This window comes from Erinaceus europaeus, chromosome 8 (genome assembly GCF_950295315.1).
Source record: "Erinaceus europaeus chromosome 8, mEriEur2.1, whole genome shotgun sequence".
Taxonomy (NCBI): domain Eukaryota; kingdom Metazoa; phylum Chordata; class Mammalia; order Eulipotyphla; family Erinaceidae; genus Erinaceus; species Erinaceus europaeus.
Window position 1 is genome coordinate 79,791,281 of NC_080169.1, and position 12,883 is coordinate 79,804,163.

The 12,883-nt window shown below is 35.5% G+C and overlaps 1 protein-coding gene across 5 annotated transcripts in view; it reads right to left on the reverse strand.

Annotated features, from left to right (window-relative positions):
• Nucleotides 1–12,883, reverse strand: part of IMMP2L (inner mitochondrial membrane peptidase subunit 2) — a 777,851-nt gene that overhangs the window by 193,668 nt on the left and 571,300 nt on the right. For all 5 annotated transcript variants that reach the window (XM_060196428.1, XM_060196427.1, XM_007516133.3 and 2 more), the window contains one exon: nt 9,364–9,429. In XM_060196428.1, the coding sequence (XP_060052411.1) occupies nt 9,364–9,429 (66 nt within the window). The remainder of the gene's footprint in view (nt 1–9,363; nt 9,430–12,883) is intronic.

The following is a 12,883-nucleotide window of genomic DNA, read 5'->3' on the forward strand; positions in this document are numbered from 1 at the left end:
AAATTTGAAATACACAGCTTGACCTTTAATCAATTTCCTCTGAAAAATGTATTTCATACAGTTTTGTTAAATGTATAAATACCGGGGACAGGTGGTGGCACACCTTGTTGAGCACACATGTTACAGTGCACAAGGAGCCAGGTTCAAGCCTCTAGTCCCCACCTGCAGGGGAAAGCTTTGTGAGTGGTGAAGCAGTGTTGCAGGTGTCTCTCTATCTCTCCCTCTCTATTGTTCTCTTCCCTCTTGATTTCTGACTGTCTCTATACAAAAAACAAATAAATACTAATAAAAAAAATTTTAATATATACAAACTTCTTAGGATGAATATTTGACCGTGTATGGGTGTGTATATGGGTTTACAAAGAGACTCTCATGCCTGAACCCTCTAAGTCCCAAGATCAATCCCCTGCACCACCATAAGCCAGACCTGAGCAGTGCTCTGGTGACAAATAAAAAATAAACTACATATAATTACTAGAAACAATAGCTTATTGCCTGATATTTTCAATTCTATCTGCTCTACAAAAATAGTTACATATTGAAAATGATATGCAGGGATTTTTATTTTAATATTTCTGTTTTCTATGTTCTCATGGAAAATTTAAAAATGTTGATCTTCCTTAGAAAGGAAATAATTGCCAAGGGTAATAGCTTATAGTTTTATTGATCATGAAGTTTATTATTATTATTATTACTATTGCCACCAAGGTTATTGCTAGGACTTGGTGCTGTCACCACAAATCTACCACTTCTAGTGTTCATTTTTTCTTTCTTTTTTTTTCTATTTTATTTGATAATACAGACAGAACTTGAGAGAGGGAGTAGAGAGAGAGAGAGACTTGCATACTTGCTTCACCACTCATGAAGCCTCCCCACTGCATGTGGGCAGCAGGGGCTTATACCTGAGTTCTTGAACATGATAATATGTATGTTCAAGGGGATTCAGCACTGCATGCTTCCCCAAATAAATGCTCTTTTAAAGTCCATTGACATATATATTCCCCAAACAGAATTATCACTGGGTCTTAGTGCCTATACAACTCCACTACTCACAACTCATTTTTCCCCCCTTTTACAGATAGGAAGAGAGAGAGAGTATAAGAAAGAGAGAAAAATGGGAGGAGAGATATATATCCACTGCTACTGAAATTTCCCCCTGCAGCTATGGTAGCTAGTGCTTGAACCTGGGTGTTCACACTCGGTAATATAAATGCAATCTATTGGGTGAGCCACCTACTACCCCAGTGGGGTTTTTATTTGTTTATTGTATCCTCTATCTACTCCATAAAAACATTGATTTTAATATATTCACAATTCTGTGCAGCTATCACAATCTATTTTGGAATATTTTCACATCCCCCTGCCAAAAGAAGAAGAATGTACCTATTTGTAGTATCTCCCACCCCTCCTTTTTCATGCACTTGTGTTTACTAGTCTACTTCTGTCTCTGAATTTTCCTATCCTAGACATTTCATATAAATAGAATCATATGTGGTCTTTGGAGTTAGCTTCTTTCACATAGGACAATGTGTGGGGATATGGCAGGTCCAGCAGGGTTGACACTCCCATCATCTCTCTGAGGTCAGTAGGAATTCACCCAAAATAGCCTCCCTGCCCGTCCTCCCTCTCCTCAGCCAGCCTTGTTGCCAGCATTCTGCACCTGGCCTGAGGGCAGGAGCTGTTTACCAAAACTGCTGCACATAGTTGCTACAAATAAATTAACCACTGAGATTGCATCAACCTTTGCCCCAGCCCATTCCTGATAAGACTGCAATTTCCCTGTCCCCAGCTTGTTCCCACTTCACAATATAAACCTTTAAAATGATTGGTCCGACAATACTTCCTCTTTTTTGCCTGCTTGCTTGAGTATAAGAATACCTCCATATAACCCAATAAATGCACTATTCTCTGCCATAGTGTTCAGTGAAGTCTCTCTGCAAGCTCACTCCCACCATAGCCTCTTCTCCTCCTCCCCTATGATACCTCTCTGGTGGCCAACAGACTAGTGGGCATGGGGTGGTCTATACAGGCCGTCCAGAGCTTGCAATGTTTCCAAATCTTGCTAACTCATTCCACAAATAGTATTTGCATCTTATCCACATAAACTTTTTTCCAAATATTAAAAAGTACATTTGGGATATTCATGGATGGATACCAAAGAGGTTTTTCATTTTTTACTATTTGTTTGCTTCCCTACAGAAATCACGATGCTAGTTCGGACCCTGAGAGGAAAAGTCACTGGGTTCTTTATAATATATACCATACTGAAATTAAAACTAAGCTCTTTCATATAAGTACACCACCAGACAAAACTCATATTATACATATATTCACCCTGCTCCAAATGGTCAAAGAATCAAAATCAGGTTTAAAGAATCAAAATCAGGTTGATTATAAGCAATTTCCTTGAGCTCAAAATATAAACAAAGCAATAGAAAATAACTAGATGCATTGGATACTTCACCCAGGAAGATATGTGAAGGTCAAATAATAACATGGAAGATAATAAGCATAACAAACCCTTAGGGAAATGCAAATCAAACCCATAAGATTGTACTCTGCACCCATGAGAATGGCTACAGGCAGAATCAACCATTCACATGTCAAGCATTAGCATGATATAAAAAAATTGGAACCTTTTTACATAATTGGTAGGAAAAAATTAGTTTAGCCACTCTTGACTACACTTTGGTATTTTGCTAGAAGAAATTAAGCACATACTTCGCATTACAACCAGCAATACTATATATTCAGTAGAAGTGAAAACATATTTTTTGCTCCCATAATATAAATACTCATAATTTCCCCAAAATGGAAGAAATCTTAATGTCTATTAACTTGTAAATTGATAAAAAAAATACAGTATGTTCATAAAAAGGAATTTACCTAGCAGTAAAATAAAAAGTACAGGAAAATACATAATGTATATGAACTGAAATATCAAGCTGGCAAGTGAGAGAAATCAAGTACAATTGAATAAATATTATAGAATACAATATAAATAGAATTTTTACAAAAGGCTAAAATATAGATACAAATGGCAAATATGTAGTGGCCTGGCATGGTTATCTAGGGTTGATAAGAGCCATAGTTAAAATATAAATAAAAGAAGAGAACTTTTGAAGGTGGTACAAAAGTTTTAAAACTGGACTGTAGTAAGAACTGAACAACTGTATATAACATTGAGTGCTATATTTTTAATGAGTGAATTTTAGAGAATCCAAAGTATGCCTTAATAATTCATTTTAATAAGAATAGGGGCCAAAGAAACATATATGAATATAAACCATATTTCAATAGCTTTTCATTGTTATTATACAGGTAATGAACAGATAATCTTGATATGAAAATTCATGGCATGTATTTCTATGACAGTGAGTTATTATTATTTTTGTTGTTGTTAGGGCTTTACATATCTGAGCTAACTTTTTTCTTCTTAGCTAGAGAGAGACACAAAGAGAGAAGAAAAGACATCATAGCACTGACACTTTCTTCAGTTCCATGCGGCCAGGTTTGAACCTGGGTCAACAAAACAAGTGCACTCTCCAAGTGAGATGTCATGTAGGACCAATATCAGCGAATTCTTAAATACCTTATTTTGAGAACTCCTTTATATTATTTAAGGCCTTTTAAAATAACTGATATTGCTAAAGAATTCCAAGTTTTTATTAATGCTATCTATCAATTGGATCTAACCTATGACTCAACAATTTTTCTCCTGGGGTTCTATTCAAAGGAAACAAAAAAAATCTATCCAAAGAGACTTATGTACACCTATATTAATAGAAAAACTCATAATATCCAAAACTTGAAAGCATCCCAGATACCCAACAACAGATAAGAGACTAAGAAAGTGCTATAGTGCTATATATATACAATGGAATACTATACAGCTATTAAAAAATAATGAAGTCATCTCCTTTACCTCATCTTGGCTGGAGCATGAAGGAATCGCGAGATAAGCCAAAATGTGGAAGATAAACATCAGATGATCTCACTCATAAGTGGAATTTAAGAAACAATAACAAAAGGGGGGAAGCAATGGATTCTGGGAAGGGAGGTGAATGGAAGGAGATAGGAGGAGGGTTGGGGTCCTGGTGCATGACAGTGGAAAAGGACTGAAATTGGGGTTAGCATGTTTTAGAGTCACATATCACAAAAAGATCAGAAACTGTACCCATGTGCCAACAACTACAACAAACCATTAACATTCAATAAAATGAAGAAAAAATATTCAGAATGAAATTTGAAAAGCTCTGGCTATTCATTATTATCATAACAATAGTAGACCCACATGTTAACAAAAAAGAACATATGTTTAATTAAAGGTATAATTATTTTCTTAAACAAAAGATGAAAAGTGAAGGAAATGACATGTTCTAGAGTTTTGCTAATCATTTCAGTATCTGGCTAAGGGAGACAGCCTGGGAATCTTTCCATATGTGATTCTGAATTCAATCTGCTGCACTACTACATGTCATGTAAACTCTGGGAAGTTCGACTTGTGCCTTCATGAAAGTATGACAGTGGAAAATAAATAACATCTTAGTTTTATTAGACAGTAATTTTCATCTCATAGAATGCTGCAAAGTTTCTTAGGAACTCCCTGCCATCGTCTAGCCATACTTTGAGAACTGCTGGATGATGTATTACTGTAAATTGAACTAACTCAGATTAATTTTATTAGTTTGCTTAATTTATACTATCTTTGAAACAGATACTTCAAGATCAGCTTTGGGGGAGTCAGGATAAGAAAACATTTTGATGTGTTATTTAAATATATATATAGTGATTTTTGTTTGTTTTCTACAACAAATGTTATTGATAGGGCTTGATGCCTGCACCATGAATCCACCTCTTCCAGTGGACTTCTTTTCCTTTTCTTTTATGGTCTGGAGGGAAGTAGGATCAAAGATATGGAAAGAGAAAGAAAGAGACTTGTAGCATTGCTTTGTAGCTTGTGAAGTTCTGCCCCCTTCCCCCACCTCTTAACAGGCAGGGACTGGAGGCTGGTGCCCAGGTCCTCCGGCATGTTAACCTGTGCACTTTACTAGTTGTGCCACCATATGCTACCAAATATGGTTTTTAAAGCATTTTGACTTTCACACTGTATAGGTCTGGTGACAACTTCTTTGAGGTATAACATGCTATATTGATGTTTACTTGCTGAATCTCAATGTTCTAGATTAATCAGCAAGTAGCATATGACATTGAACATTGGACAGACTATTAAAACTACCCATTATTACTATGCTATTTTCTTAAGTTGCTATATTTGTTATCAATACTTGCTACTGATTTATCACTGATTATCACTATAGCAGCTTATGTCTTATACCCTTTCCATTTCTACTTCATCTCTCTTATAGGGGTAACTAATTTTAATGACTTTAAGCTTACTATGCTTCACAAACACTGTTTTGTGTGTGTGTATATGTGTGTGTATGTGTGTATTTTAGAAATTGAAGGTTTATAGAAACTGCACTGAGAAAGTCTATCAGTGCTATTTTTCCAAAAGCATGTGCTCATTTCATATCTGAGTATCACACATGGTAGTTCTCTCACTATCTCAAACTTCTTATTTTTACTGTACCTATTATAGTGATATATCACTAGTGATATTTATGTCACTGGTGTAATTGTTTGGGGCAACATAAACTATGCCCATATAAAAATAGCAATATATTTTATGGCTGCTTATCTGAATTGCTGTTTCTCATTTCTTTCCCTTTTCTCTGATCTCCCTTTTGCCTGAGGCACAATATTAAAATTATACCAACCAATAACTTTACAATGATCTCTAAGTGTTTGAGTTGTTATAAATTTCACTTTAAGTAAAAATCTACAAAAGATTCAATTTAATGAGTTAAAAATGACCAAAAAAAAAAAAATAGCCCTCTTGTTTCCATTAGCCAAGTTGTTAATGTAAAGGACAGTTCCTGAAGGAAACTGCAAATGTGATCCTGTCATTGCTGGATAGAGTTCTGGATAAAGCAAGCCAGTCATAATTGATTTGATATTCCTTTTAAGCCAAAGCCTAATCCAAAGCAAAGCTCTAAATCCTAGATTCTATGAAGGCTGAGAGGTAAGGAAGCCCCAGAAGAAAAGTCTGAAGCTTGTTCATGCAGTTTAAGAAAAGAAGCTATCCCTGTAATATAAAAATGCAGGGTAAAGCAAAAAGTGCTGGTACAAAAGCTGCAGCAAGTTATTCAGAAGATCTTTCAACAACTGATAAAAGTTCTATATTGAAAAACATAATTTTTAAAGTCACTTTATTGAAGAAATATTAATTCACATGGTTATTGCTCAGAGGTACAGTTCCACATCCTTGTAATATGGGTACCATGCACATCACCCACACCCAACCTTCAAATACATCCATGATAAGGCCCTGGGTCCCCAACCCATTTACGTCCTCCTCTCTGATTCTATGTATCTTCTATGAAAAACAAAATTTAGAATTGCATCCTGCATTATTCTGTGCTTTGTTTTGAAAAACTCAGATTGTTTTTCACTTAGTTATTTTGGATAGAGACAGACAAGTTGAGGGGAAAGGGGCCTATAGAGAAGAAAAGGGAGAGGGAGAGAGAGAAAGAAAGAGAGAGGAGGAGAGAGAGAGAGAGAGAGAGACCTGCAGCTCTACTTCACCACTCATAAAGCTTCCCTGCTGCAGGTTGGGACAAGGATCTTGAAACAGGGTCCTTGCGCATTGTAACATGTGTGTTCTACCAGAGGCACCGGACAGCGGACACTGTGTACATGGAGGACACGTGGGAATGGCGGGCAGCAGGCACTGTGTACATGGAGGACAAGTGGGAATGGCGGGCAGCGGGCACTGTGTACATGGAGGACATGTGGGAATGGCGGGCAGCGGGCACTGTGTACATGGAGGTATAGCCTCAAAATAACAGATTTAAATATTAGTTAGAGAGGAGAAGTCTATGCTTGGATTAAGATTTTAAAATAATGTATGGGACCTCTTGTTAGAGGCTAATATAGTTCGTGAGATCAAGTTGAAGTCAATGTACATTTATTATTCCGAAAATCCTAGGGCTCTCAATAATAATGGGAGATTAATGCTACTTTATGTACAAAAACAGATCATCTAGGTCACAGCATATCTGAAAGTAATATACTTTACAGAAGATTTTTAGTCTGTGGTTGAAATCTATTGCTCACCAAAGATTCCTTTTAAAATATTACTGCTCATTGACACTATTGAATGTATAAGTAATGTCATCACGGATGCTAACACAACACCCATGTTGCAGTGTTAGTTAATAATTAATTTTAACTTTCAGTCTTATTATTTAGTAAATGTACTTCAAAAGGCTAGAGCTGCCATAGAAAAATTTACTCTTTTGATAGATCTGTGCTGGAAAGTAAACTGGAGACCTTATAAGAAGAATTCCCATCACAGAACTATTGAGAGCATAAATAGATCTTGAGAGGAAGTTAAAATATCAACACTAGCAGGAAGTTGGAAAATATTCCTTCCTACCATAATGGCAGACTTGGAGGTATTCAAGATTTTAGTGGGAGAAAGAATTGAAGATGTGGTAGAACAAGCAAGAGAACTAAAGTTGGAAGTTTCACGTGGAACTATGACTGATTGCTGTTACCTCAAGATGAAGAAGAAGAATTAGAGGAGGAGGAGAAGGGAGAAGAGGAGGAAGAAAAAGAAGAAAGGAAGTAAAAAAGGAACAAAAGGAAGACGTGTTTTATTGGCATGGAATCTATTCCTAGTGAAGATGCAGTGAATATTTTTGGAGGACAACAAGTAATTCAGTATATCACATAAGCTTAATTGGTAAAGCAGGGGCAGTGTATGAGAGAATTAACTTCAATTCTGAAAGAAGTTTTACTATGGGTAAAATGTTATCATACAGTAGCAGATGATGCAGAAAAATCCTTTGTGAAAGAAGACTCCATTGATGCAGGAACTTCATTCTTGACTTATTTTAAGAAATTGCCATAGCCATCTCACTCTTCATCTACTTATCTACCCTGATCAGTTAGCAGCCACCAAAATTGAGGTACAATCTTCCACTAGCAAGATTACAACTTTTTGAAGGTACAGGTGGTGGTAGAGTTTTTATCAGCATGGTAATTTAAAAGTAAGGAAGGTAGTTTGGCTTTTAAATTAAATTATATAACACACGGAGCTCATACTTACATGATTTCACTAATCCTGAGCCAACTTTCCATTCCTTTTAAAATACATTACAGTGTATATATATATATATATATATATATATATATATATATGTTATATATAAATATATATATCATATATATATATAATATATATATCTATAATAAAAGGCAGAGGTAACCAGGCACCAAATCACTGGACCTTCCCCTATGCTGTAGCACTCCCATGTGATACCATAGCTCAAACCCAGGTAATACGTACATCAAGGCAATGCTCTACCTGAGCTAGCTTCTGCAACTGTCCATTGCTATTTCAGACATATGCCATTGCACACTTTAATAGGCTACACTATAACACAGGTCTAACTTTGTATTCACAAGGAAATAAAATAATTGTGTTCCTTGTTTCGTGATATTGATGCTGGGGCCAAACCTACAATATCTATAAGGCAGGCTTATCCCATCAAAACGTTCTCTTTCTACAATCCCTGATAATCTAATGAAGTGTTCATAATTTTATCTAAAATGAACTCTAACATCATAAAATTTAGTGATTGGGGGCCAGACGGTAGTGCAGTAGGTTAAGCGCACATGGCTCAAAGTGCAAGGACTGACTCAAAGATCATGGTTCAAGCCCCTGCCTCCCCACCCGCAAAGGGTGGGGGGGCTCATTTCACAAGTGGTGAAACAAGTCTGCAGGTGTCTTTCTCTCCCCCTCTCTGTCTTCCCCTTCCCTCTTGATTTCTCTCTGTCCTATCCAACAACAACAACAACAAGGGCAACAAACTGGGAAAAAATGGCCTCCTAGAGCAGTGGATTCATAATGTAAACACTGAGCCCCAGCACTGACCCTCGAGGCCAAAAAAAAAAAAAAAAGGTAATCATAAAACAATTGTACTGTTGTAATTTTATGACTAGAAAAAGAATGATTAAAAATTTAGGCAACATGGTTTGCTTCAGTTTAATTAACATTTATTTCCCTTGTGCCTTTTTTCCCAGTTAAAGGATAATACGAATGAAACTTAGGTACATCTTGTGGTCTCAGATGGTTGAAGAAATTCTCCAGAGATGAATCAGTTCATTTGGAATGTCTCTGAAGTGTTTGTCTTTTTAAAATTAAGATATATTTCCTAAGTAATATGTTTGAAAGCTAATAAAAAAATCTAGTTACTTGCGACTTAACTCAAAATTAACAGTTTAAGTACTTACTTTACAATATCTCCTTCAAGTGCAATCACTCTCTTAATGATCTTCTGTTCTGGGTTTTTAGGGGACCTGAAACAAGATAAAGTTATACAGTCAGTTTAACATGTATTGTCTTAAGAAAATGAAAATAAATTCTGCAACCAAGTCGGCAATATTAAACTTATCACAGAATCCTTTGCAAAAGGACATCAATCATACTTAGCTACTATTAAAGCAATTCTCATTTTAAGCCACTGGGAGAGAAAAATTATGTGGAAACTTTACCAACGCAATTAAGATTGAGAAATATTTTTATTAGTAAAGCTAAGTACTTATGTGAAAGAGGTTTCAAGCATAAGCTGACTAGATGCTTTTTTGAATGATGACATACTTGTTTCTTTATTTCATTTAAAATAACTCTTCTACACTGCTGGTACCCATTTAGAAGACTGTATGGAAAGTCCTTAGACTAATAAAAATGGAATTACCTTATGACCCAGAAATGCCACTCTTAGGCATTTATCCAAAAGATATGATAACATTAATTCAAAGGAATATATGCAACCTAATGTTCATAGCTGCATTGTTTAGAATAGACAAAGAGTGGAAGAAAGTTAAATGTTCAAAACAAAACTGGCTAATGAAGTTATGGGATATATATTCCATGGAATGCTATATAATTTAAAAAGATGTTATTGTGTCCGTTGGGACCAAAATAGATGGAACTGGAAGTAATTAAGCTTATTGAAAAAAGTAAAAAGATGAAAGACAGCTACCAGGTGGTTTCACTTCCGTGTGGAATCCAGAGGACTGATATATATATATATATATATATATATATATATATATATATATATATATATAGACATGGGAAAACAAAAAAATTTAAAAAACAGAAGCAAGCAAACTGTTGCTAAGACTTTTGAGAACTATGGTGGTTATCTTTGGGAGGTGGGAGGGTGGGGACACAGGATTTTGGTGGTGGATGAGGTGTGGAAGTATACACTGTAATCTTACAATCATATCACAAATAATAAATTAAAATAAATAGGATAATGTTTATATTTTAATAGAAAAAATTACATTAATAAAGAAGTGGAAAGGCAGTGCCACACCCAGTGGAGAGCACACATAGCGATGTTCAAGGAATCTGGTTCAAGCCCTTTGTCCCCACTTACAGGGAGAAGCTTTCACTAGCAGTAGAGCAATGTTACAAATGTCTCTCTTTCTCTGTCACACTTCTCTCTCAATTTATTTCTCTCTATTAAAAAAAAAAAAAGTTCATCAGGAGTCAGGCGGTAGCACAGTGGGTTAAGTGCACGTGGCGCAAAGCTCAAGGACCAGCGAAAGGATCCCAGTTTGAGCCCCCGCTCCCCACTTGTAGGGGAGTCGCTTCACAGGAGGTGAAGCAGGTCTGCAGGTGTCTATCTTTCTCTCCCCCTCTCTGTCTTCTTCTCTCTCCATTTCTCTCTGTCCTATCTAACAACAACAATAATAACCACAACAACAATAGAAAACAACAAGGGCAACAAATGGGAAATAAATAAAATATATATTTTTAAAAAGTTCATCATCATTTTTTGTGCAAACACCATGCCCAGTGATAATCCTGGTAGCAGTAAAGCACAAATAAATATGTAAAGCTGATGTAAGTACTCAAAAAAGATGAGGTATTTTTGGTATTATTTAGATTGTTTGTTCATTTAATGAGTTAGATAAACCAGAGTAATATTTGGTCATGTGTATTTTCAGAGATCTGAGTAGGCACCCCACACTTGCAAAGTATGTATTTTACCTTTTAAGTCATCTCTCGGACAAAAAGAGGGTTTTGTCATCTGGTATTTGAATAGTAGTAGTGATTGGTAGTAGTAATTTGTTAAATAATCAATACCTCAATCTTTATATGACCATTTTTTTCAATTAATGATTAAACAAAAACAAAACATTTAAAATCTTTCATTTTTGAGACTCATTTCAAGAAACATCATATACCATGTAAATGATACCTTAAAATATATGAGGAAAGCAAGGTAAGCAAAAACATTTACAATTCAAGGCACGTTTTTTCTTTAAAGATTTTCCCCTCTATTGTTCCAACAAAATAGCTCCTTTGGATGCTGTACTGTGTTGCCATGTGTGTCATCCAGGTTTGAGCCCAGCCCTCAACATACTGAAGGAAGCTTCTATGTTGCAGTCTCTTTTTGACTCTCTCTGACTTAACTGACCTTCTCTGAAGAAATAAAATAAAGTTTTATTTGTTTTTTTTTTTATATAATGAAAGCACTGAGAGAGAGGAAAGGAAGGAAGGAAAGGAAAAAGGGAAGGAGGAATTGAGAGAGAAGAGAAAGAGAGACAGAGAAACAGAAGAGAGACACAGAAGCACCAGACAATTACTCAATAATTATTCAGTTCTGATGGTGCCAGAAACTGAACCTAGAATTTCTGAACTATCATGCTATCCCTCGAGATGTATTTTTTAAGTAAAATACATGACTACAAATTAATAGGTGTGTACCATTTACACCATCAAAAGACTGTGTCCCATCCCTCCCTAGCCCTGTGAAGCCGAACATCCACCGTCTCCCTCAACCCAGGGCTTTTACTTTGGTGCCCTACTCCAAATTCAGTCAAGACACATTTTGAGACACATTGTGAGTCAAATTAATTGGGAAAGAAAATGTAACTGCAAAAACCTGGAAATATAATCTTCAATACGCAATTCTTGTCAAAGGCAATATGCAGTATCAATATAATTTATTTTTCACATAGCTTGCTTAGAAAATAAGAACAACAAAGCCATTTGCACCTCTTTGTGACAATTTTGTAATTTTCACTAACATATTAATTTTCTATTCACCAAATGAAAATTTCATCCTTGGTTCTAACATCTCCTTCAGTCAACTGACCCAGATACTACTGCAATTCCCATAATTTTAATCAAATTATGAACACTAAAAATCAGGAATCTGGCCACATGAGACTTAGTGGAGCTCATATCCTCTGTGCATGGTGTTTAAAAACTTTCAAAAATTTCCCTTCCAAGTCTGTCTGTTCACATACCAGATATGCATAAAATGATATTCAGGTTCAGCAAGTATGAATCAATAGTGCATTGAAATGGCATACCATTTTCTTGTCATATAGTTAAAGAAGAAACAATAATATTTTTTGTTTGAAGATTTAGGGACATGGGTACTCTTTATTCATGTCAAAAGTGTATACTCATGTAACATTTTTGTGTGTGTGTGTGAAGCAGTATCTATATATTCCCTTAAATACAACAGTGATATTCTAGGAACTTTGTCCTAATGAAATAGTAGAAGTATTCAACATGTTTTCCATGTGAGTACTGATTTCTAAAATCTTAGCTTCATGGAAATCATATTTTAAAAAAAAGGGAATAAATCTTATCAAGAGTTGGTTGGTTAAATAATTTATAGTTTATCTACATAATGTAATACTTGCTAGCCATTAAAAAGGACATTAGTAGAGAAAATTTTAGTGATGTAGTCATATCAATAGAATGTCTAGATTGAAGGTGCAA